At 60.3% G+C, this 23,998-nt stretch overlaps 1 protein-coding gene across 1 annotated transcript in view; it reads left to right on the forward strand.

Annotated features, from left to right (window-relative positions):
• The window catches only part of ADGRA1 (adhesion G protein-coupled receptor A1), a 34,723-nt gene extending 11,615 nt beyond the window's left edge, over positions 1 to 23,108 (forward strand). The window contains exons 5-7 of the mRNA XM_027960332.2: positions 2,017 to 2,162; positions 20,023 to 20,121; positions 21,253 to 23,108. Of these exons, the coding sequence (XP_027816133.2) occupies positions 2,017 to 2,162; positions 20,023 to 20,121; positions 21,253 to 22,462 (1,455 nt within the window). The 3' untranslated portion in view covers positions 22,463 to 23,108. The remainder of the gene's footprint in view (positions 1 to 2,016; positions 2,163 to 20,022; positions 20,122 to 21,252) is intronic.
• The last annotated feature ends 890 nt before the right edge of the window (positions 23,109 to 23,998 follow it).

Genomic DNA, 23,998 nt, shown 5'->3' on the forward strand with positions numbered 1-23,998 from the left:
TCCGGTCAAACATCCTCCTAGGGCGTCTGTGAGGGTGCTTCCGTGTGAAATGAACGTTCAAGCGGCGGCCCAGGAGAGCGGATTGTCCTCCCAATGTCAGCCTTGTCGGTCCCCAAGAGCGTGCACCAGACGGACAGACGTCTGAGCAGGGAGAGCCATGAGTGTTCTGGGCAGGGACCTCCCGCCTCCAGACCCGCTCAGACTGAATCCGCACAGCTGGCCGTCCTGCGGGCTGCAGACTCTGGGCGCTCCGCTGCCCCCGCCACGGGGTACGATTCATCAGCCCCAGGGCGGTTTTGCCCCTGCCAGCCAGCCTGGCCCACCGTGCCCAACCCCAGCTCACCACCACCTGGGCTCAACAGCGGCCCCCACAGCCAGCGGCGCCCCCACCCCAGCGGGCGTCACAGGGAAACGCGCCCCAGGGCCGTGATGGGCCCTCGGGCCCAGAGCTGGGGGCTGGAGAGGAGAGGTGGTCGTTATGGGACCAGAGCCGCGCGCGCCGCGCGGAGGCTGCGACACCACGCGCGCCGGCGGCTCCATGGCCCCGCGGAAGCCCGGCACGGCCGGGGCGGCTCAAGGGCCGTGTGGACGCCGGCGTGACGGCCCTGCGGCGACCTCTGCACGTGTCCACCTGAGGCTGGCACCTCTGCACGTGTCCACCTGAGGCTGGCGTCCGGCAGGTCCTGCTGTTTCGGCCTCCCCGTCACCCGCAGGCTGGCACGTCCCGGGCCTCGGGGAAGACGGGCGGGGGCGGGGCCGGCCCAGGCCCCACCCCGAGGACGCGGCTCAGGTCCGCCCCCTCCTCTCGGCCGGAGGCGGGGGTCGCGGCTCCGGCTCCCAGGCAAGAGGCCCAGGCCGGGCAGAGAGAAGGCCTGGACGCTCCCGCGCGCGGGCAGCGACCGAAACGCAGTCCAGCGTTCTCACGACAGTCCCACCCGTCCTTACGGGGCTTTCTCATAAGTTGAAGCTGAACTCTGCATGTGGCAAATCCTTACAACGGTGCGATGTTACCTTTGTTTAGAAAATCTCTGTATTCCTTAAACACTGACATCCTTACAATCGCAACCATATTTTACCTGTCATCGCAAAACGTCAGGTCATTACTTCAAAGGTAGCCTCATTCTACAGAATTGGATGGCGATGATGGGGTGTGGAATGAACGCCCAATTAGCTAAAGCAGAGCCGCCAGGGGCTTCGGGGCTCTTTCCATAATAAAGAGCGACTCCGACAGGCAAGGAGTGATTCAGCTTCTGATCACCGAGGCACAGCAACCCGGAGACCCCCGTGCCTCCGCCCCTCCCTTCTTGCGGCATCCTCGGGAGCTGAGCCTCGCTGACCACATGGCCCCCTGTGCAGGAGGAGTCTCCCCGCTAGGACCAGGCGGTGGGGGGGGGGGGGCAGGGCGGGGGGGGGGGGGGGGGCTGCCCACAGCTCCCTGCGGGAGGCCAAGCTGGCTCAGGGTCCCGGCCACCCACGCATCTTCCCTGAGCTCTGAGTCCCTGTGAAGCCCGGTGTCTGCCCCAGGACCCCAGGGCCCCTGCCAGGCCCGCTTCCTGTGGCTGTTGAGCTCTTTCCTGAGGGTGTGGGAGGGGGTAGCAGGACAGGGTGCGGGGCTCAGACTCGGGGAAAGGGCGCGGAGGTGGGGGGGTGGGGGGGGGTTGCTGGGGGACTGACGAGGAGGGACTCAGACCCAGGGTAGGGGTGCTGGCAAGGGAGACAGGGAGGGGGCTTAGACTCGGGGAAGGGGCACTGGGGGACGGGGTAGGGGTCAGGGGGCTCAGACTCTGGGCGGGGGAGCTGGGGGACAGGGTGGGGGTCGGGGCTCAGACTCGGGGCGGGGGCGCTGGGGGACAGGGTGGGGGTCGGGCTCAGACTTGGGGCGGGGGCGCTGGGGGACAGGGTGGGGGTCGGGCTCAGACTCGGGGCGGGGGCGCTGGGGGACAGGGTGGGGGTCGGGCTCAGACTCGGGGCGGGGGCGCTGGCAGGCGGGCGGGCTCTCACTGGCTCTTCCCCCAGGTGGGCATCGCGCTGCACTACTCCACCCTGTCTGCTCTGCTGTGGATCGGGGTGACCGCCAGGAACATTTACAAGCAGGTGACCAGGAAGGCCCCGCTGTGCCCGGGGGCAGGCCAGCCGCCACACCCCAGGCAGCCCCTGCTCAGGTACCGAGCGCGTCTGACCCCCAGCCCTGGGCTTCCTGGGGGTTCTCGGCAAGCTGGCCATGGGCAGGCCTGGGCCCAGGGGTGATGGAAGGCCCAGGTGCCCAGGGCTGGGGCGGCCAGGGCGGGGGAGCCGGGATGGGGTCGACGCCCAGCTGTGGGGTTCCTGCCCTCTGGTGCCGCCGAGTCAGTGTGGGGAGGCCCCCGGCGCCCGCCGTGGGTGGGCAGGTGGACACAGCTCTGCGCTGGGCCAGGGTCCTGGTCTCGGCTTTGGTTTATTCACGGGTCTCGGTGAGCAGGGGGGAACCTGACCTCAAGGTGACCACACGGCTGGACGTGGATTTGAATGGGGCCCCTGCTCCAGCTGGTCGTCCCTGTTTCCTCCTCAGACTGGGAGGGTTTGGGGTGGACATGGTGGGACCAGGCCTGGGGCCAGTGGGACCCCCAGATGTCCTCCCAGAACTCGGCCTGGGGCGCCTGGGAGCATCCTATCTGGGCCGCAGTAGGAGTGCCTCTCGGGAGACTCCACAGCGCGGCTCGGCCCCTTAAGGCAAGGACGGGCCCGCTCCACCCAGGCAGCGGTGCACAGCAATCCATGTTTTGCTGGCCTCTGCCCTCCAATTTCCTGAACCAAGACTGAATCCAAATCGGCCGTTGGCAGGAGCCAGGCCCAGATCGGCCTGTGTGGCCAGATCCTGGGTGCCCGCTGCCCAGCACCATCACCTGGCCTGTCTCCAGGCCATCGCCTGAGCTCAGAGGGCCTTGGACGCCCTGATGACCGCCGTGAGGCGCTCAGCCCGCCAGGGGCTGCCCGAGCTCCTGAGTGGGATGGTGCTGGGTGTCTGGGGCCCTGGCCTGGGATCCTGGGCATGGCCGCACCCAAGTGGTCCCGTGAGGGGCAGCGGCTCCTGGGGTCGTGGCCTGTGCAGGGCGGGAGTTGGGGGTACGTGGGGCCCAGCCCCCCTGGAGCGGGCTCCGAACCTGAGGGGCCACTGGCCTGTCCTCGTGAGCGTCCGCCCCGCAGAGGCGTCCGGTGAGGCAGATAAAAACGCTGTTGTTTAAGTGAGTATTGTGACTCCCAGCCCCCACCCCCATTCCCGACACTGTCTGGTTTTCACGTGGAGCAGACACGTTGCCACGTGGCAACCAGGGCTGGTGGCTTCTGCTGCAGCTTGGGCCAGGGAGATAAGATTTCTTCATCTTATCTCCTGCCAGGGAGGCCCCCAGGTTTAAAAATCACTCTCAAAATGTGTTTCCGTTTCCGGAGCTGAAACTGATTGCAGAGCTGCCTGGTGGTTTGAAGAATGGGGTGGAGCAAGCTGTGGTTTAATGCGGTGGCTTCGAATGCGCGTAACCCGGCTGGCCCTGTGGCTCTGTGTCATGGCGGCAGGGGCCCAAGGTCACACCCGCAGCTCACTCCCCCCAGTGCCTCCTGGGGACCTCTGCCGCCCACCCGCCTGCGTCTGCTGCCCCTGGGACAAGAAGCCTGGTGCTGAAGGCCGCCCACCCAGTGCGGTGGCCCCGAGGGTCCCTCGGTCATCGGCACGCACCCCCACGGGTGTGGCTGTCAGGGGGAGGACATCTGCTTCAGACTTACCTGCCCCCCTGCCCGGCCGCTGTCTCTGGCCCAGCCTGGCCTGGGGCTGGCAGCAGGTGCCGTGGGCCTGGACCTTCTCCAGAGGACAGAGGCTGACGGCGGGGACCGCAGAGACCAGGAGGAACTGTCAGGGGCTGGAGGCACTCCCTCCAGGGCCGCTGGGGCTTGAACTCTGCCCTGGAGCCTCCGTCCTGCTCTCCTCCACCCAGAAGCATCCTTGTCAGGGGGCTTTCCCCGCTGGGCCGCCGGGGGCGTCGCTTCACTGCATCCTGAACCCCCAGGACGGGAAAGTCAACTGTGCTTCACCCACTGCAGCGAGGATTTAGCGCCTGGGACCTCCTGGGAGGAGCGTGCTGCGGGGCCCCTTGCGGGCAGAGCACGCCACATCCTGCGGGGCCTTGGGGAAGGCCCCGCGCTGGGCAGAGCCCTGAGTTCTCCCAACTCAGTTCCGCGGCTTTCTGATGAGAACTAAAAACATCTGTAAAATCCCACACTAACATTACTGTTCCCTGGTGGCTCAGACGGTAAAGCGTCTGCCTGCAGTGTGGGAGACCTGGGTTCAATTCCTAGGTTGGGAAGGTCCCCTGGAGAAGGAAATGGCTACCCACTCCAGTATTCTGGCCTGGAAAATTCCATGGACAGAGGAGCCTGGGGGGCTACAGTCCATGGGATCGCAAAGAGTCAGACACGACTGAGCAACTTCACTGGTTCACACTAACATTAAAATAGTTTTCTCCGTTTCTGCACGAACGGCCACTGGACTCTGGGCAGAGACTGCACTGAATCTGGAGAGCACGTTGAGAAGTGTCGGCATTTTAACATTATTCAGTTCAGTTCAGTCGCTCAGTCGCATCCAGCTCTTTGTGACCCCATGGACTGCGGCACGCCAGGCCTCCCTGTCCATCACCAGCTCCGAGAGTTTACTCAAACTTATGTCCATTGAGTCGGTGATGCCATCCAACCATCTCATCCTCTGTCGTCCCCTTCTCCTCCTGCCCTCAATCTTTCCCAGCATCAGGGTCTTTTCCAGTGAGTCAGTTCTTCGCATCAGGTGGACAAAGGATAGGAACTTCAGCTTCAGCATCAGTCCTTCCAATGAATATTCAGGACTGATTTCCTTTGGGATGGACTGGTTGGATCTCCTTGCAGTCCAAGGGACTCTCAAGAATCTTCTCCAACACCACAGTTCAAAAGCATCAATTCTTTGGCATCAGCTTTCTTTATGGTCCACCACTCACATCCATACATGACCACTGAGAAAAACATAGCCTTGACTGGATGGGCCTTAGTTGGCAAAGTACTGTTTCTGCTTTTGAATGTGCTGTGTAGGTTGGTCATAGCTTTTCTTCCAAGGAGCAAACATCTTTGAGTTTCATGGCTGCAGTCACCATCTGCAGTGATTTTGGAGCCCAGAAAAATAAAGTCTGTCACTGTTTCTATTGTTTCCCCATCTATTTGCCATGAAGTGATGGGACCAGATGCCATGATCTTAGTTTTTTGAATGTTGAGTTTTAAGTCAGATTTTTTCACTCTCCTCTTTCACTTTCATCAAGAGGCTCTTTAGTTCTTCTTCACTTTCTGCCCTTAGGGTGGTATCATCTATGTATCTGAGGTTATTGATGTTTTTCCCTGCAATCTTAATTCCAGATTGTGCTTCATCCAACCCAACATTTCACGTGATGTACTCTGCATATAAGTTAAATAAGCAGGTGACAATATACAGCCTTGAGATAGTCCTTTCCCTATTTGAAACCAGTCTGTTATTCCATATCCGGTTCTTACTGTTGCTTCTTGACCTCCATACAGATTTCTCAGGAGGCAGGTCAGGTGGTCTGGTATTCCCATCTCTTGAAGAATTTTCCACAGTTTGTTGTGATCCACACAGTCAAAGGCTTTGGCAGAGTCAGTAAAGCAGAAGTAGAGGTTTTTCTGGAGTTCTTTAGCTTTTTCTGTGATCCAGCGGATTTTAACGTTGCGAACAGTCTTCAGTCCGTAAGCACAGGATGTCGCTCATTCACGAAGGGCTTTCGTTCCTCCTGGGAATGCTCACAGTTTTCAGCGCACGCATCTTGTGCTTCGTGGCTGAATTATTTCCTTAGTATTTCCATGCTGTTGTAAATGGGATTGTTTCTTTAATCTCGTATTCAGGCTGTTCATTGCTTACGTACGTGTGTTAGTGGCTCAGTTGTGTCTGACTCTGTGCGACCCCGTCGACTGTAGCCCACCAGATTCCTCTGTCCATGGGGTTCTCCAGGCAAGAAGACCGGAGTGGGCTGCCATGCCCTCCTCCAGGGGACCTTCCTGGCCAGGGATTGAACCTGGGTCTCCTGCACTGCAGACAGATTGTTTTACCATCTGAGCCCCCAGGGAAGCCCGCTTGTGTACAGAAACGCGGCTGACCTTGTTTGCTGGTGTGTGTCCTGGAGGCGGCTCACGTTGCTTGCTAGCCCCAGGGACTCTCAGGGGGCCCTTTGGGACCACACACGCACACGTGGTTTCCTCTCCACGTCGGGGGTTTCATTGCTTCGTGTTCCGCCTGGACGTTCTCCTTTCTCTTCTCGCCTCATCGCCCTGGTGGGGACTTGCAGGACTGCGTTAGCCCTTTCTCTTTTTCTCTTAGTCTGGCCAACAGTTGGCCAATTCTGTTAAGCTTTTTAAAGGACTAACTTTGACTTCATTGACTTTCTGTGTTTTTTTTTCTTTTTTGAAATCGGGGACTTACTGAGCACATATCTATCAGGCTCTCTGCCCAAGTGCTGGTATGGGCTTTACAGCTATTTGGCACTTAGTTCAGAACAGAAAAGGTGTCCGACATAAAGTAAGTTTAATAAGATCTCATAGTTTACAAAGTGCTTTCACACATTTCAGAGGGAAGGTGACTTTCTGTTTTACAAAATAAGGACACGTGGGCACAGAGAGATCTCCGAGCCGCCCCAGCGCACACGCCAGCAGCCGACTATGGCCGCCTCACCGCACTCATCTCTGCTCGGTCTCCATTGCTCCCTCCCTTCTGCTGATGCGAGTTCGGTTCTCTCTTCCTCTTTCCCGGTTCTTTACAGTGTCAAGTCAGATTCCCAATTTGAGATCTGTCTGTTCTGACTGTAGAACCTATGGCGTGACTTTCCCCCTGGGCACTGCTGTTGCTGACCCAGAGGTCTGCGTGCTGTGGGCTCACTTCACTCATCGTGAGGTCTTTCCTTCCACCCGCTTACTGTCTGTGACCGTGTTGTGTCCCCCAGACCATCAGGCTTTCAGCAGGAGGCGGTGGAGGGAGGGGATGTCTGCTCTAGGGCCATGCTGAGACCCTTAGAGGCGGGGAAGCTCTGCGTGAGTGGAGGGCCACGTGGCTGAGGGTAGGGCCCTGATCCCAGGGGTGGGAATGAGCCACTTCATCCCTCCCGTGTTTAGAAAGCTCCGAGGGCAGGGCTGGGGCTCAGCGAGGGTCCGGGCTGGGGTAGGCGGCCCTGCGGGCTCTGCTGCGGGCGCGGGACCGAGTCAGCATCTGCTTTCTCTGTGGGGGACGGGCAGCAGGGTGGGTGGGCGTGGCCCCAGGGGCCTCCAGGAAGCATCTCAGTTCGGGCCGTGGGCCTCCCAGGGGTCACCAGGCAGAGTCGAGGCCTTCGTGGGTCCCTGATGGCTGTGACCTGAGTCTGAGTTGGGTTCCTGGCCTGTCAGTCCCAGCCCAGGGCTTTCCTTTGGGGCATCACTACCTGGGATACAGGGGTGCCACCCCTCAGCCTAGCGGGTCGGGCCTTCCCTCTGCTCCTGCGGGAGGGGTTCCCTGCTCTCCCACCTGGGGAACACTGTCAGCAGCCTCCGCAGCTCATCCAAGGGAGGCTTCGCTGCGTCCTCCCGCAGGACCTGGGGGGCTGCCCTGCCCCTGTGTCCTCAGACCTGGGCTCACAGCTCCTTTTCATTAAACGTGGAAACCACTATCGAGAGATGACGCCAAGTCAGTAAATACTGTTTAATTGGGCCTGGTGTGCGCAACGTCCATGCTGATCTGAGCTGCTGTTGGCGGAAAGCAGGCTAACTGTGTTCTGACGTGAGGCCCAGAGGCTGAGCCGTCATCACGGGACCCCCAGGGGACCCCACCCCAGTGCTCAGCACAGAGATGATGGCTGTGTGGCTGTAGACCCAAGGCTCAGCTGTCATCACGAGATCCTCAGGGTAACCCCCCCACCCCATCCCAGTGCTCAGCGAGGAGGTGGTGGCTGGCTCTGCAGGAGGACCTCCAGGGGCTGCAGGGGGAGGAGACCCTCAGGCTGAGTCTGGGACAGTCCGTGCAGGCTCGCAAGGAGGGGAGGGGCTCCCAGGAGGGCAGGTGCTGGGTGAGCGGTCGGCACAGCCCGGGAGGAAATGCAGACGCGCTCACGAGGGGGCCGTGTGGGGACACGGACTCGGCCCAGGGCTTGGCCTGCATGCAGGCGGCCTGGCGGGGCAGGGGCGCACTCGAGGGCGTCGCGCAGGGGACTTTGGAAACTTGATCTGACAGCAACCGAGCGGCGGGAACCAGCAGCACACGGAGCTGGGACCAGCCTCCTGGCCTTGGGGCCCATCTCCCACTGTGTCCTCACACAGCGCCAGGCCAGGTGCGAGGAGGCTCTCCGCCGTCTCTGGAAAAGCGCTTCCGGACGGCTCCCCCCTACAACCAAGACCCCCTCCCGAGACCGCCATCTCAGCGGGGGGGAGAGTTCAACGGGGGAACTCGGGTCCAGGGACTCCACCGAAACATCAGCATCAAACAGCTCTGGCTGTGACTGCTGGCGTCTAGGCTGATTCAGCTGCGTGCAGCCTGCCCCGCCTTCCCGACGGAGCGGCCCCGAATAGTTTCCTGTCTCAAGGCCTGAAAAGCCCACTTGGTGGTGCCCACAGCCTGGTTCGTCCATGGTCCACAGGCAGTTGGCCCCGACTCTGGACTGCTCCAGGTCTCCAGCCCACCCCTCCTCCAAGTGAAGCCCCCCTTCCTCGAGGATACGGGGGCCCAGGAGCAGCGACCCCTCCGTTCACGTCAGCAGATCTCATCCACAGAGACCCAGGCTCCACAAGGGCATGGACCAGCCGGCGTCTGCCAGCTGATGGCAGCTCCTCAGGCCATCCTGGGGGCGGGCCTGCCTGGCCTGGACAGTGGACAGAGCGGCCAGCAGGCCCTCGGGTCCTTCCTCACAGCCTGACGCAGCTTCTCCTCCCGGGTTCTTGCTGTGGGCATCTCCCCCTGCTGGTCCCTTCCGGTCGCTGAGCCGTGGCAGGAGAATCTGGCCTCTGCAGTCCTCTGTCCTCTCCTGTGGCCCCTCGGACAGTCAGGGAAGCATGGGCTCCGTGACCTGGAAAGAGGGCCTGCCCAGCTCAGCTGACACAAGACAGGCACCGGGGGCGGTTGCTGGGATTTCAAAGTCAAGTTTCCCAGGGGCCCTAAACTCAGGACGCGAGGTCGGTAAACAGATGCCCCACTTGAACACTGAAGCTGGAGCAGACAGGGCCCGTGGGTCACAGTCAGAAAACCCCAGCACCCAGAGGTCGCTGGAGCCCCCTCTGTGAGGCCTCCAGGGCGGCTGGGGCTTGTGGAGCTGGCCGATACCCACAGGGACGCCCGGCGGGCACCACGCATGCCCACACAGGGCCCAGGGGCCTCGGCAGGGACAGCACCCTCCACCTGGGCCTTGCGCCCACCGACCAGGGCTCCCTGTCCCGGGAGCGGTGCACCCTGACTGCACGTGGGATCCAGTCAGCAACCAGGGGAGTGTGCAGAGCAGCCCAGGCCCTGAAGACAGAACAGAGGGCGGGCAGGGGCCTGGGCGGGTGGGCAGAGCTGCCGGAACCTCCACCCTCCACCCCAGGCTCGGGGTGGGGAGGGCTGGTCCTTCCTCCTTTTAAAAAAGCTTTTTTTTTTTTGAGAAATAGAACATTTATACCCCCCCAAAAGCCGAAAACATCAATGCAGGTTTATGAAACAGTCCTGTGCCCTTCAAAGGAAGAAACAGAAGCCTCCTCTGCAGGAAACTCGGCCATGCCCCACCCCCGTCCTGACTCATGACTTCTATCGCCTTTTTTTATAGTTTTACCCAAATTTGTCTGCACTGATTTGGGGCCGTATACACATGGACTCGCTCATTTTATATTTTTATCAGGTTTATTTCACTGCCCAGCGTGCTTTCCAGACCCGTGTCTGAAACTGTGTCACCATCTGGCTTCGTGGTGCGGATAAGTGGCCAGGCGCTGTAGTCACGCTGCTCCTGGTGGGCGGCGGGGGGGCCTGTGACCCCACCATCCCCCCAGGTTTTGCTCATCTTTCCTGGGAGCAGGGCTCTGGGGTCCCATCTGCGCTCCCCGCTGAGCACCCAGCCTCCTCCCGTCCCCCTCTGGGCCGTCTGTCCATCCGTCCGTCCGTCCGCTGCTGTAGGACTAGGTAGGCAGGTCCCCGCATCACCTGTCACGGGTGTCCTTCCGACTCCCCCAGCCGGAAGCAGGAGCCTGGGCTCCAACACTGCACCCCCTACAAACCCACCCTTCCCGGTGACGTGCCTCGCAGGTTCAGCCCTGTGACTCCACTTACAACTCTGTGCTTTCTGCTGGGACATGACTTTCGGGTAGTGTGAGCTTGGGGACCAGGTTAGTTTCCTGCTCCTATGGGAACAAGTTGAAACGCCATGAATTTATCGTCAGGGCCTCCCAGGTGGCGCTGGTGGTTAAGAACCCCCTTACCAACACAGGAGAAGTAAGAGCCCCGGGTCTGCCCCTGGTCAGGAAGATCCCCCGGAGGAGAGCATGGCAACCCACCCCAGCATTCTTGCCTCGAGAATCCCATGGACAGAGGAGCCTGGCGGGCTGCAGTCGGTGGGGTCGCAAAGAGTCAGACACGACGGTCAGTCAGACAGTTAGCAGCAGGCAAATGTATCATACGCAGTCCAGCGCTGGAATCCGAACCCAGCCAGCGGGCTAACCCAGGCGCGCGGGCCGGGCCCTCCCGGAGCCCCCAGGGTTGACCCGGGCTTCCACGCTCCCGCTTCTTGCAGCGGCCGCCCCGGCCCTGGGGTCACGCCCTCACTGGAGCGGCCGGGCGGGGGTCCACCGGGGGCGGGAGCTGAGGCGGAGCAGGCGAGTCCACGGGGGCGGCGGGGGCAGGGCAGGGCCTCGCACCGGCCCGGGCGCCAGGCGGCTGCCGCGAGGACAGCGCCCCGGGCCTCCAGCGCCCTCTGCCGGCCGCCGTCCCGCAGGTGCTGGACGCGGAGCCGAACCACCGGAGAAGGGCGAGGCTCCCCGCAGAGGGGGCGGCGGCGGGCTGCAGGGGCCCGACCAGGGGCGGCGGGAGGCTGTGAGAGCCCACCTGCAGGACCCCAGGGCCGGCGCACAGCCTGGCCCAGGCGGCAGCCCCTCCCCGGGGGCTGGGGGTACTGTCCACCTTGGGGGGAGGCGGGCCAAGCCCGCCCAGCGCTCCAGACCCCCGCTGGGTTGGGTCTCCTCCTGGGCGAGCTGGGGGACCCATCTGGACCCATGGGCAGTGCCGGGGAAGGGAGAGGAGGGGTCACCGACCTGCCCAAGGTGAAGCCGGCAGCGGGGTCTCCTGGTGAGCTGTCCCTGGGTGGCTGGGGTCCTCTGAGGGGCTCTGGGCCCTGGGCCCGCTGTGGGTTGCACACTTGAGCAGAGGCCCCTTGCACGCTTGCAACGTCACCTCACCACGTGCTGAAGGAGCCTCTTCATCGAAACCCAGGGCTTCCTCCGTGGACGTGTTGGCATGCTGGGCCCAGTGCGGCATTGGGGGACGTGGTGGGCGGGGCAGCGGAGGGGGCGGGGGTCCGGCAGGCGGGTCCGTTTGCTGTGCGCCCAGAGCAGAATTGGCTCTCTTGAGGCCTCCCCACACCCTGAGGCCGCCCAGCCGTTGTCCCTGGAGCTCCGTCTGGCCTGGCGTGGCCCCGGTGGGCGCTGAGCTGGAGCCCTGGGGGCTGTTCCCTGCACCCGAGGGGTCTGCAGAGGCCCCTCCTTCGCGCAGCCCTGCCCGGTGAGGGCAGCTCCAGCGTCCGGCCCCCAGGTGGGACCAGGGTGGGCCCACCTCAGTCGGCCGGGCCCCGCTGGCCTGCAGCAGATCCTGCGAATCCGGCCTGTTCAGGGCCCGTCGCTGCCCTTTTCCTTCCCTCCAGGCTGGTCTCGTGGCCTGTGCTCACACCCAGGGCCCAAGAGGAGGCCCTCGGAGCTCATGGCCGGAGGAGCTTGGGCCAGGGTGGGCCCTGCCCCACCGCGGCGCCTTCACCTGCAGACGGCGGCTGCCCTGCAGCAGCACAGACCGTGTGCAGACAGTCATGCCAGGCGGGCAGCGGATTGGGGGGCATCACACAACGGTGGGTAAGGCTGGACCTGGAGCTGCAGGCGACAGAGCAATGGGAGGGACCATGCTCAGGAGAGGGACAGTGGGACGTCCAGGTGGGAGCAGGCCCGGAGGGGCTACAGGCAGCGACGGGGGGCCCGGCCCAGGCCGGGGCTGGGGGCTTATCTCCCGTCACTGCTTGTCACCAGGCTGAAAGTGCCGCCTCCACAGGCCCCTGCCAGGTGGTCTGTCTTCCTGTGAGGAGCCCCAGCCTCGCCCCAGGAAGGGAGGCTCCCAGCAAAGGGGCCGTGCTTAGCTGCTGTCTCCACGGGAGACCCCTCGCCAGCCTGATGGGGCAGAGCTGAGCGCCCCGCCCGCTGTCAGCCTTCCCTCTGGTCCCGATGCTGGGCCGTCAGGGTCCGTCCCTGCAGTCAGGGGTGTGGCACGCTGCCTGCTTTTCAGATAGCCCGAGCCCTTAATGTTTCCATATAAGCTATTTTTAAATTTTATTTATTTTTTATTTTATCCTATTTTTGGCTCCAGCAGGTCTTCACCGCTGTGCACACAGCCTTTCCCTAGCTGCGGCGGGCGGGGCTGCTCCCTAGGTGTGGTGCAATGGCCTCCTGTGGGGCGTGGGCTCCAGGCAGGTGCGCTTAGCCGCCGTACGGAGGCTTCTTTGCTCCGAAGCACACGGGATCATCCCAGATAAGGGACTGAACACATGTCCCCTGCATTGACAGGCAGACTCTTACCCACTAGACCACCAGGGAAGCCCCCATATAAATTTTCAATTTAGAAAAAAGAGCCTCCAGGGTTTTGACCTGAGTTCAGTTCAGTCGCTCAGTCATGTCTGACTCCTTGCGACCCCATGAATCGCAGCATGCCAGGCCTCCCTGTTCATCACCATCTCCCAGAGTTCACTTAGACTCACGTCCATCGAGTCCTTGATGCCATCCAGCCATCTCATCCTCAGTCGTCCCCTTCTCCTCCTGACCCCAATCCCTCCCAGCATCAGAGTCTTTTCCAATGAGTCGACTCTTCGAATGAGGTGGCCAAAGTACTGGAGCTTCAGCTTTAGCATCATTCCTTTCAAAGAACACCCAGGACCGATCTCCTTCAGAATGGACTGGTTGGATCTCCTGCAGTCCAAGGGACTCTCAAGAGTCTTCTCCAACACCACAGTTCAAAAGCATCAATTCTTCAGCGCTCAGCCTTCTTCAAAGTCCAACTCTCACATCCATACATGACCACAGAAAAAACCATAGCCTTGACTAGACGGACCTTAGTCAGCAAAGTAATGTCTCTGCTTTTGAATATGCTTTCTAGGTTGGTCATAACTTTTCTTCCAAGGAGTAAGCATCTTTGAATTTCATGGCTGCAGTCACCATCTGCAGTGATTCTGGAGCCCAAAAAAATAAAGTCTGACACTGTTTCTACTGTTTCCCATCTATTTCCCATGAAGTGATGGGACCAGATGCCATGATCTTCATTTTCTGAATGTTGAGCTTTAAGCCAACTTTTTCACTCTCCTCTTTCACTTTCATCAAGAGGCTTTTTAGCACCTCTTCACTTTCTGCCATAAGGGTGGTATCATCTGCATATCTGGGGTGATTGCTAATTCTCCTGGCAATCTTGATTCCAGCTTGTGTTTCTTCTAGTCCAGCGTTTCTCATGATGTACTCTGCATAGAAGTTAAATAAGCAGGGTGACAATATACAGCCTTGACGTACTCCTTTTCCTATTTGGAACCAGTCTGTTGTTCCATGTCCAGTTCTAACTATTGCTTCCTGACCTGCATACAGATTTCTCAAGAGGCAGGTCAGGTGGTCTGTATCCCCATCTCTTTCAGAATTTTCCACAGTTTATTGTGATCCACACAGTCAAAGGCTTTGACCTGATGTCACTGCAAACAGCACTTTTGTCTCCCCCGTGACTGTGATATGCTGGTGACTGGTCTCTGCGATAAGCTGGTGACCGATCTCTGCGATAAGCTGGTGACTGGTCTGTGCAATAAGCTGGTGACTGATGCCTCTGATAAGCTGGTGACTGATGTCTGTGATAAGCTGGTGACTGATCTTTATAAGCTGGTGACTGGTCTCTGTGCGATAGGCTGGCAGCCGTCTAGACTCGCTCCTGATTCCAAGGTGTTGTCTTGGAGCCGCCGCAGCGGTTTTCGGGGAGCCGGTCGGGGCGCCTGCGGACGGAAGGGCATTGACGGCATTCTCACTGGCACGTCTGTTCCTCTGCTTCCTCGTCACGTGCTGGCATCCGGGAGATGCTCAGAGGCCCAGAGGCATGGTCACCTTGCCCCTGCCTGACCCTGGGGGACCTTCACCCCCTCACCGTCCGGGGACAGACTGGCTTCTTGTTGTTGTTCAGTCACTGAGTCGCGTCTGACTCTGCGACCCCGTGGACTTTCGCCCGCCAGGCTCCTCTGTCCATGGGATTCTCCAGGCAAGAATACGGGAGTGGGTAGTTATGCCCTTCTCCAGGGGATCTTCCTGACCCAGGGATCGAACCTGGGTCTCCCTCATTGCACACAGATTCTTCACCATCTGAGCCACCAGGAAAGCCCAGAGTTTGCTCAAACTCGTGTCCATTGTCTGAGCAAACCCCAGGAGATGGTGAAGGGCGGTGAAGGGCAGGTCAGCCTGGGGTGCAGCAGTCGGAGAGGCTGCTGAGAGTCAGACGGGACTGGGAGACTGACAGCAATGTGTCCGTCAAGTGGGCGATGCTGTCCAACCATCTCATCTTCTGTCGCCCTCTTCTCCTCCCGCCTTCAATCTTTCCCAGCATCAGGGTCTTTACCAATGAGTCAGTCCTTCGAATCAGGTGGCCAAAGTATTGGAGCTTCAGCCTTAGCACCAGTCCTTCCAATGAATATTCAGGGTTGATTTCCTTTGGGATGGACTGGTTGGACCTCCCTGCAGTCCAAGGGACTCTCAAGAGTCTTCTCCAGCACCGCAGTTGGGACCGGATGCCATGATCGTAGTTTTTTGTGTTGAGCTTTAAGCCAACTTTTTCGCCCTCTTCTTTCACCCTCATCAAGAGGCTCTTCAGCTCCTCTTCACTTTCTGCCATTAGAGGGGCGCCATCTGCACATCTCAGGCTGTTGGCATTTCTCCCTACAGTCTTGATTCCAGCTTGCGCTGCCTCCAGCCCAGCGTTTCGCATAACGTGCGCTGCATGTAAGCTAAATTAGCAGGGTGACAGTGTATGGCTCTGACATACTGGTTTCCAAAGTTTGAACCAGTGCTTTGTTCCCTGTCCAGTTCTAACTGTTGCCTTTCTTTGGGATTGGGATGAAAACACCTTTTCCAGTCCTGTGGCCACTGCTGAGTTTTCCAAATTTGCTGGCATATTGAGTGCAGCACTTTAACAGCAGCATCTTTTAGGATTTGAAATAGCTCAGCTGGAATTCCATCACCTCCACTAGCTTTGTTTATAGTGATGCTTCCTAAGGCCCACATGACTTCACACTCCAAGATGTCTGGCTCTAGATGAGTGATTACACCATTGCAGTTATCGGGGTCATTAAGACCTTTCTTGTACAGTTCTTCTGTGTATTCTTGCCACCTCTTAGTATTTGCTGCTTCTGTTAGGTCCATACCATTACTGTCCTTTATCGAGCCCATCTTTGCATGAAATGTTCCCTTGCTATCTCTAATTTTCTTGAAGAGATCTCTAGTCTTTCCCATTCTGTTGTTTTTCTCTATTTCTTTGCATTGTTCACTTAAGAAGGCTTTCTTGTGTCTCCCTGCTGTTCTCTGGAACTCTGCGCTCAGTTGGATATATCTTCCCCTTTCTCCCTTGCCTTTCACTTCTCTTCTTTTCTCAGGCATTTATAAGGTCCCCTCAGACAACCACTTTACCTTCTCGAGTTTCTGTTTCTTTGGGGTGGTTTTGGTCACTGTCTGCTGTACAGTCTTACAAACCTCTGTCCATAGTTCTTCAGGCACTTTGTCTACACCAGATCTAATCCCTTGAACCTATTTGTCACCTTCACTGTATAAGCATGTATAATCATAAGGGATTTGATTCAGGTCATACCTGAATGGTCTAGTGGTTTTCCCTGCTTTCTTCAATTTGAGTCTGAATTTGGCAATAAGGAGTTCATGATCTGAGCCACAGTCAGCTCCCAGTCTTGTTTCTCCTGACTGTATAGAGCTTCTCCATCTTTGGCTGCAAAGAAGATAGTCTGATTTCGGTGTTGACCATCTGGTGACGCCCATGTGTAGACTCTTCTCTTGTGTTGTTGGAAGAGGGTGTTTTCTATGACCAGTGCATTCTCTTGGCAAAACTCTATCAGCCTTTGCCCTGCTTGTACTCCAGAGCCAAACCTGCCTGTTACTCCAGGTATCTCTTGACTTCCTACTTTTGCATTCCAACCTACTATGATGAAAATGACATCTTTTTTTTTTTTTTTTTTGGCGGGGTGTTAGCTCTAGGTCTTGTAGGTCTTCATAGAACTGTTCAACGTCAGCTTCTTCGGCATTAGTGGGTGGGGCATAGACTTGGATTACTGTGATGTTGAATGGTTTGCCTTGGAAATGAACAGAGATCATTCTGTTGTTTTTGAGATCGCACCAAAGTATTGTATTTCGGACCCTTTTGTGGACTATGAGGGTTATTCCATTTCATCTAAGGGATTCTTGCCCACAGAGCATGCTAAGTCACTTCAGTGTGTCTGACTCTTTGTGACCCTATGGACTATAGCCCCTAGGTTCCTCTGGCCATGAGATTCTCCAGGCAAGAATACTGGAGTGGGTTGCCCTTTCCTACTCCAGATCCTCCCCACCCAGGGCTGAAACCCACATCTCATGCATCCCCTGCACTGACAGGCAGGTCTTTACCACTAGTGCCACCTGGGAATTCCCACAGGAGCGGTCATCTGAGTCAGATTTACCCATTCTTGTCCACTTAGCTCACTGACGCCTAAAAGGTCGACATCACTCGTGCCACCTCCTGCCCACCCACGTCCAGCTGACTCTGACGTTTGACCCTGGCCGCACACACAGGCGTCCGTCCTCCCCCACACTCCTCCCACCCAGGCTGCCGCGTCGCGCTGAGTGGGCTTCCCTGTGCTGTGCAGTTGGCTCTTGGACTTTGGTTTTGTTTTCTTTTTTCATTTATTTCTGCCCCTGTTTTTATCATCTCCTTTCTCCTGGTTACTCTGAGTTCACTTTGCTCTTTTATTTTTCTGCCCTGTTGAGGTGGGATCTTTAGTCGCTGGACTTTAAATCTTCCTTTTTTTCTCATGGGAGTGTTCACAGCTGTGAGTGACCCTCTAAGCCCAGCTTTAGCTGCATCCCAGAAATATTATACTGAACTTTCTTTCTCACTTTGGTAAAATATTTTCCAGATTTCCTTATAATTTCTTCTTTCATCCATGAATTATTTAGCAGTATAACATCTCATTTTTTCAGATATGTGTGGTTTTCCTAGTTACCTTATTGCTATTAATTTCTAATTTAGTCTCATTTTGATCTCAGAGAATATATTCTGTATGATTTAAATGCTTTTAAACTTATCAGCACTTGCTTTATGAAGCATCATATCATCTGCAATGATTAATAGATGGTGTGCACTTGAATTCGTGCTGTGCAATTTTTGGGTATGATTTTCTAGAAAGAGCGAACATTAGGGGAAGATGATTAATGTTACTGTTCAGATCTTCTATTTATTAACTTTTTGCCAGCTTGTCCCATCAGTTGCTAAGAGAGGGGAGTTCAAAACACGAGCTGTGATTTTGGAATTATTTCTCCCTTTAATTATTTCTGTCCATTTTTGCTTCGCATATTTTGAATCTTCCCTCTGGCCCCCCACATTTACAGTTGAATGTCTTCCTACGAACCAACATGGATGTCATTATGAAATGCCATCCTTTCTGTCTTTTCTTAAAGTTTATTTTGTCCTGTATTAACGCAGCCACTCTGGCCTCTTAGAGTCAGTTCGTGTGGATAGCTTTATCCATCCATTAATTTTCAGCCACTGTATATCTTTTTGTTTAAAATGTTTTCTCCTATTGTAGACAACATATAACAGGGTCTTGGTGTTTTGCTGGTATTGACGTATTCTGATGATCACTGCCTTTGAACTACAGCGATTAAATGCTTAATCCATTAAAATTTAGTGGCATTTTGATTTTGTCTCCATTTCTCTGTTTTCTGTTTTTACTTTTTCTCTTTTTCTCTTCTGTTCCTCCTTTCCTTTTTTATTTTTTCTTTTGAGTTATTTTTAATATTTCATTTTATCTATTAGCTTTTTGCTTATTACTTTTCATGGCTGCTTTACGGGTGACCACAACCTTTTCACATCTCTATAGTTTGAAAGTCACACTATTCCATGTAAAAACCATGAAAATTAGAAACTTTGCGACCCTGTGCCCCCCACTCTTTCCGCTACAGACATCATCAATGTTGCCCCACATATACTGTAAACTCCACAAGTAAAAGTGAAAGTGAAGTTGCTCAGTCGTGTCCTGCCAGGCTCCTCTGTCCATGGGATTTTCCAGGCAAGAATACTGGAGTGGGTTGCCATTTCCTCCTCCAGGGGATCTTCCCCACCCAGGGAGTGAACCCGGGTCTCCAGCATTGTAAGCAGATGCCTCACCCTCTGAGCCATCATCAGGGAAGTCCTGCAAACTCCACAGGGCAGTGTTAAGGTCTTTCTTTCATCAGTAATATATATGTTAGAGAAGCTAGGAGGAAATGGGATGTTTTCTCTTCACCCAAATACTCAGCGCTTCCTGCGGCCTCCGCTCCTCCAAGCCCATATTTGTGCACTGCGCCTCCAGCCTGGAAGCTTTCATCTGGCATTTCCTGAAGTGTAGGTCAGCTAACAAGGGCCCTTCCGGGCTTTGTCTTTGTCTGGGACGTGTTTTCCTTTGCCCTTTCTTCTGGAGTAGACTTTCTGGGGGCGCAGGGGCCCAGCCATCACCGGGGTAACTGCGTGCAGGTCTCCTGGCTCTCCTCCTTGGACCCGGAGTTGTTCCTGTCACTGGGGGCCTGGTGCCGTCGAAGTGATGTGGGTGCTTGTGGCATCCTGAGAATGGCATCTCTTGTGGGGGTCGTCCAGCACTGTCCCCCGGGCTTCCCCAAGGCTGCTCTCTGTGCGTGTGTGTGACAGCCACATACTTATGGCCAAGCACCCACGCTCACATCCCCAGGATCCCACGTGGGGCAGCATCCTTGGGAGGAGCTGTTGGCCAAGGCCCCGCAGGTAGGACCTACCCGGATGAGTCCCTGCACCTCCGGAAGGGTCACACGCCAGAACCTGCCCCAGGCCGCAGAAGACTCGGCTGCCAGGCTCGAGGAACTGCGGCTCCGAGCACTTCCTCCAGAGGCGTCCGGCCAGCGCACGCACCCGTGGGTCACTGACACTGCCGACAGGTGTGGCCTGGACCCCGGCGGAGGGCGACTCGGCGGGCACCTGCTGAGAGCGTCCAGCGCTGCCCAGCGACACCTACACCCAAGGGGGGCACCTGAGCAAGCACCCACCGCAGCGCCAGGCCGTCCGCCGGGGTGCGCGGCCCCGCCCCATCCACCGCGGCCCACCGCCGCCCAGGGCCTTCACGTCCTTCTGTTCTTGCTGAACCAGGGCGCCGCCCGCCCGCCCGCCCCCAGACACACGCGCTGGGTCCGGCCAGGGTCATCTCTGTGCGGGCAGAGAGGCGAAGGGAGGACACGTGGACGGGGTGTGTGGGAGCAGAGGGGGCACGGGGGACATGGGGGAGGGGCATGGGGGACATGAGTGGGGGAGGGCCGTGGGGAGGGGGTGTGGGGGCTGCGGCGCGGGGGAGGCCAGGTCCGGCCGGACAGCGGCAGCGCTCTTCAGTTAGGCCGGGCTGCTGCCGCGTGGACAGCGGAGAGCAGGGCCTCCCCCTGCCTTGCCCGCGGGCGGCGCAGGGAGCGGGGCTGCCCTGGGGTGCGGGGGCCCCGAGGGCAGTGAGCGCCCCCTCCCCGCAGGTTCTACCTCGTCGGCGGCGGGGCCCCTCTGGTCATCTGCGGCGTCACGGCCGCCACGAATATCAGGAACTACGGGATGGAGGCCGAGGATGCGGCGTAGTGAGTACCGGGCGCCCCGCGGGGCCGCAGGATGGGCCGCAGTCCCCCGCGCGCCTCCCAGGGGCCCAGAGCCGCCTCCCCCGGCTCGGGCGCCGCCGCAACCCCGCCCGCTCTACGGGCTGGTTTGGCCGCACAGGGAGGGCCTGGTGGGGGCTGCGAAGGACGGCACAGGACGGCTGAGCGGCCCCAGCCGCGTGCGGGGCCCAGACGGCCGACAGAGCCGTCCGCCCGCGGCCATCTGCCCCTCCCCACTCCCGCCCCCGGCCCCGCGCCTCCCCGCTCCCGCCCCAGCTCCGCCCCGCCCCGCCCCAGCTCCGCCCCCGCCCCGCCCCGCCCCGCCCCGCCCCCGCCCCCGGCCCCAGCTCCGCCCCGCCCCCGGCCCCGCCCCCGGCCCCAGCTCCGCCCCCGCCCCCGGCCCCGGCCCCAGCTCCGCCCCCGGCCCCGCCCCGCTCCCGGCCCCGCCCCGCACCTCCCCGCTCCCGCCCCAGCTCCGCCCCGCCCCGCCCCAGCTCCGCCCCGCCCCGCCCCAGCTCCGCCCCCGCCCCCAGCTCCGCCCCCGCCCCCGGCCCCGCCCCGCCCCGGCCCCGCGCCTCCCCGCCCCCCGCCCCGGCCCCGCCCCGCCCCGGCCCCGCCCCGCTCCCGCCCCCGCCCCGCCCCGCTCCCCGCCCCGCCCCGCGCCCTCCAGCGCTCCCGGCCTGCCCGAGGCCCTTGTGGCCGGCGGGGGCGGGATGGGGCCCTTCGCCCTGATGGCCCTGCAGGGTGGGGCTGCCTGTCAGCTCCACCCGGCGGTGACCTCTGTGGGTCGAAGGCTGCGGGGCTGGTCCCCTGGGCTGCCCCAGCGGTCCCTCCGCCCTCCTCAGCAGAGCCTCCTGGGGGGCCAGAAAGCCGCCCGTCCCCCGCGCTCCTCCCACAGCTGCCCTCAGGGGCAAAGCCCCACGTCCTGCTCTCGGGGGCCCAGCGCCTCCTGGGCCCTCCCTGGGGCCCCGCTGTGTCCCGCCTGCGCCCCCGCCCCAGCCCCAGCCCAGCCATGCTGGTGTTTCCTCTTCACGTGACCGCGGGGAGGCAGTGAGCCCTGCTCCAGCCCAGCAGGCTGCCCGGAGCGCCCCCTTGCTGACCCCTTCTCCCCCGCAGCTGCTGGATGGCCTGGGAGCCCAGCCTGGGCGCCTTCTATGGGCCGGTGGCCTTCATCGCTCTCGTCACCTGCGTGTACTTCCTTGGCACCTACGTCCAGCTCCGGCGCCACCCGGAGCGCAGGTACGAGCTCAGGGAGCGGACGGAGGAGCAGCAGCGGCTGGCAGGCCCCGAGGGTGGCCCTGGGACCCCGGGGGGCGCGCCGCCCGCCCCCGACGGCCGGGCCGCCTCGCTGCTGCAGAACGAGCACTCGTTCCGGGCCCAGCTGCGGGCCGCCGCCTTCACGCTCTTCCTGTTCGCGGCCACGTGGGCCTTCGGGGCGCTGGCCGTGTCGCAGGGCAACTTCCTGGACATGGTCTTCAGCTGCCTGTACGGCGCCTTCTGTGTGACCCTGGGGCTCTTCGTGCTCATCCACCACTGTGCCAAGCGTGATGACGTGTGGCACTGCTGGTGGTCTTGCTGCCCCGCCCGCCGGGACCCCCACTCTGCGAAGCTCAGCGCCCGCCCTGCCCTCGACGCCAACGGGGACGCGCTGGGCCACGTGGCCTGCCTGCAGGACTCGCCGTGTCCTGGCAAGGCGTTGGGCTTCAGCCACCCATCCTCCAGCCACTGCAAGATGACCAACCTGCAGGCCAGCCAAGGCCACGTCAGCTGCCTGTCGCCAGCCACGCCCTGCTGTGCCCAGACGCACTGCGAGCAGCTCACGGAGGAGGCAGCCCACGTGCACGCGGGGGACGCCTTCGAGCACGACACACACCTGCACACGTGTGTCCAGGGCAGAACTAAGCCGCACTACTTCAGCCGGCACCGGGCAGCCGCGGCCGAGCAGGAGTACGCCTACCACATCCCGTCCAGCCTGGACGGCAGCCCACACAGCTCGCGCTCGGAAAGCCCGCCCAGCTCACTAGAGGGCCCCGTGGGCCCTCACGCGCTGGCCTGCTGTGCCCAGGGCGACCCCTTCCCCCTGGTCAGCCAACCCGAGGGCGGCGCCCCCAGCCCCGTGCTGTACAGCTGTCCGCCGCGGCCCGGCAGGGAGGCGGCCCGCGGCCCGGCGCGCCTGGAGATGCTCCGCCGGACACAGTCGCTGCCCTTCGGTGGCCCCGGCCAGAACGGGCTGCTCAAGGGCGACGTGCGGGATGCTGCCCACTTCGGCTCGGACAGCACAGGCAACATCCGCACGGGCCCCTGGAGGAATGAGACAACGGTGTAGCGGCCGGGACTGCCCCAAAGCAGAGCCCTCTGCCCCTGGGGTGGGTGGGGGTCGCCTCTCGACCCAGCCTTGGCAGACCCCCCACTCACCCCTGCCCGGGAAGGACATGAGCGGGAAGGTGCTCTGGGCCGCGGTTGCCTCCACGGAGCCCACGCTCAGGAGCACCAGCTGCCCACAGTCACCTGCTTCCAGCCCACAGCGCCGCGTCCCCGGCAGCCAGGCGGAGGACCCGCCCTACGTGCCTGCGTGCACCCGTCTGACCCCTGCTGCCTCAATGGCCCTGGCTGCGGCAGGAGGCACCGCCACCGCCTCCCAGTACCTGACGTGTGCGTTCCGATAAGGTTTGTTCTTAGAGGCGGGCAGCCTGCCTGTCGGTCTGGAGCGTCAGAGGACTCAGCCCGCTCCTCAGCCCAGGCTGGCTCTCTGTTCACCCCCGGCCGGAGAGCATCACAGGCCCCCGGGCAGCTGCCTCACTCCGGGGACCCTCAGCCTCCCCCGAGGCCAGCAGGGCCTCTGAGGGGTCTGTGCCCTGGAAACGCCCACCGCACACCCTCTGATGTCCGCTTGACTTCTGAAGCTGGGCACTGTCGGGACCGGGGCCTGCCCACCATGGCGTTTGGGAACAATAAAGTCCCTGCCACAGAGAGAGAGGGTCTGGCATTTCCGTGAACATGTGGGCGCAAAGTCCAACTCAGAGGACACATGCCAATGACCAAAGTCCTGTGACGGCAGCCGCGTGTCCCACAGGAGGGGCTCCAAGTCCCTGCAGAGGCAGACGCCCGGACGGCCCGAGGGGAGAGCGTGTGCGCAGCCTGGACTCCCCCCCCCCGGGCCTGTGCATGCGTGCACCCACACCCACACCCACGCCCACGTGTGTGGGTGCACTGCACACGCGTGTGCACGGCCGCATGCACGCACGCCGCACGTGTGCACAGTACGCCATGGGCGCACACATGCGGTGTGCTCGTTGCATGCCCTTCACACGGCGCACAGCACATACGCCGCCCACGTGCACATGCTGCTGCGCAGCCACGCACACGCGTGTTTTCCAGCCCCCGAGCGCCAAGCTTTCCTCGCCCTGCGCAGCCTCATCACCAGGCTTGTTAGCATCTGTGTGGGGCGGGGGGCTCCAGGAGGACCAGCTCTTTCCCCGCACCTGCTGGAGGGGTGGGGAGGGGCGGGCGTGCCCAGAGTCCCAGGCAGGTTGCCCAGTATATCAGCGCAGGGGCCTCGATTCCCGGGGTTCTTGTAAACCTAACAGTGACCTTGTAATAGACCCTGGTGTCCAGTACCTGCATCCTCACAAGACAACCAGACAAGCTACCGATGACCCCCGCGGGGTGGCTCTTGTCTCCACCCCCAGCCTGGTGCCTGCCCGTGGCCCCCGTGACCAGCGCCCCGGGGCAGCGCCGGGCACTCACTGTGGACGCAGAGCCGTGGACGCAGCTCTGTGCCGCCCTCGTTGGTGCTTTGTGAGGCTGGTTCATAGATCTGCAAGCCTCTCTGTCCCTTGAGGGGCAGGCCCCCTGGTGCCCA

This window comes from Ovis aries, chromosome 22, assembly GCF_016772045.2.
Source record: "Ovis aries strain OAR_USU_Benz2616 breed Rambouillet chromosome 22, ARS-UI_Ramb_v3.0, whole genome shotgun sequence".
Taxonomy (NCBI): domain Eukaryota; kingdom Metazoa; phylum Chordata; class Mammalia; order Artiodactyla; family Bovidae; genus Ovis; species Ovis aries.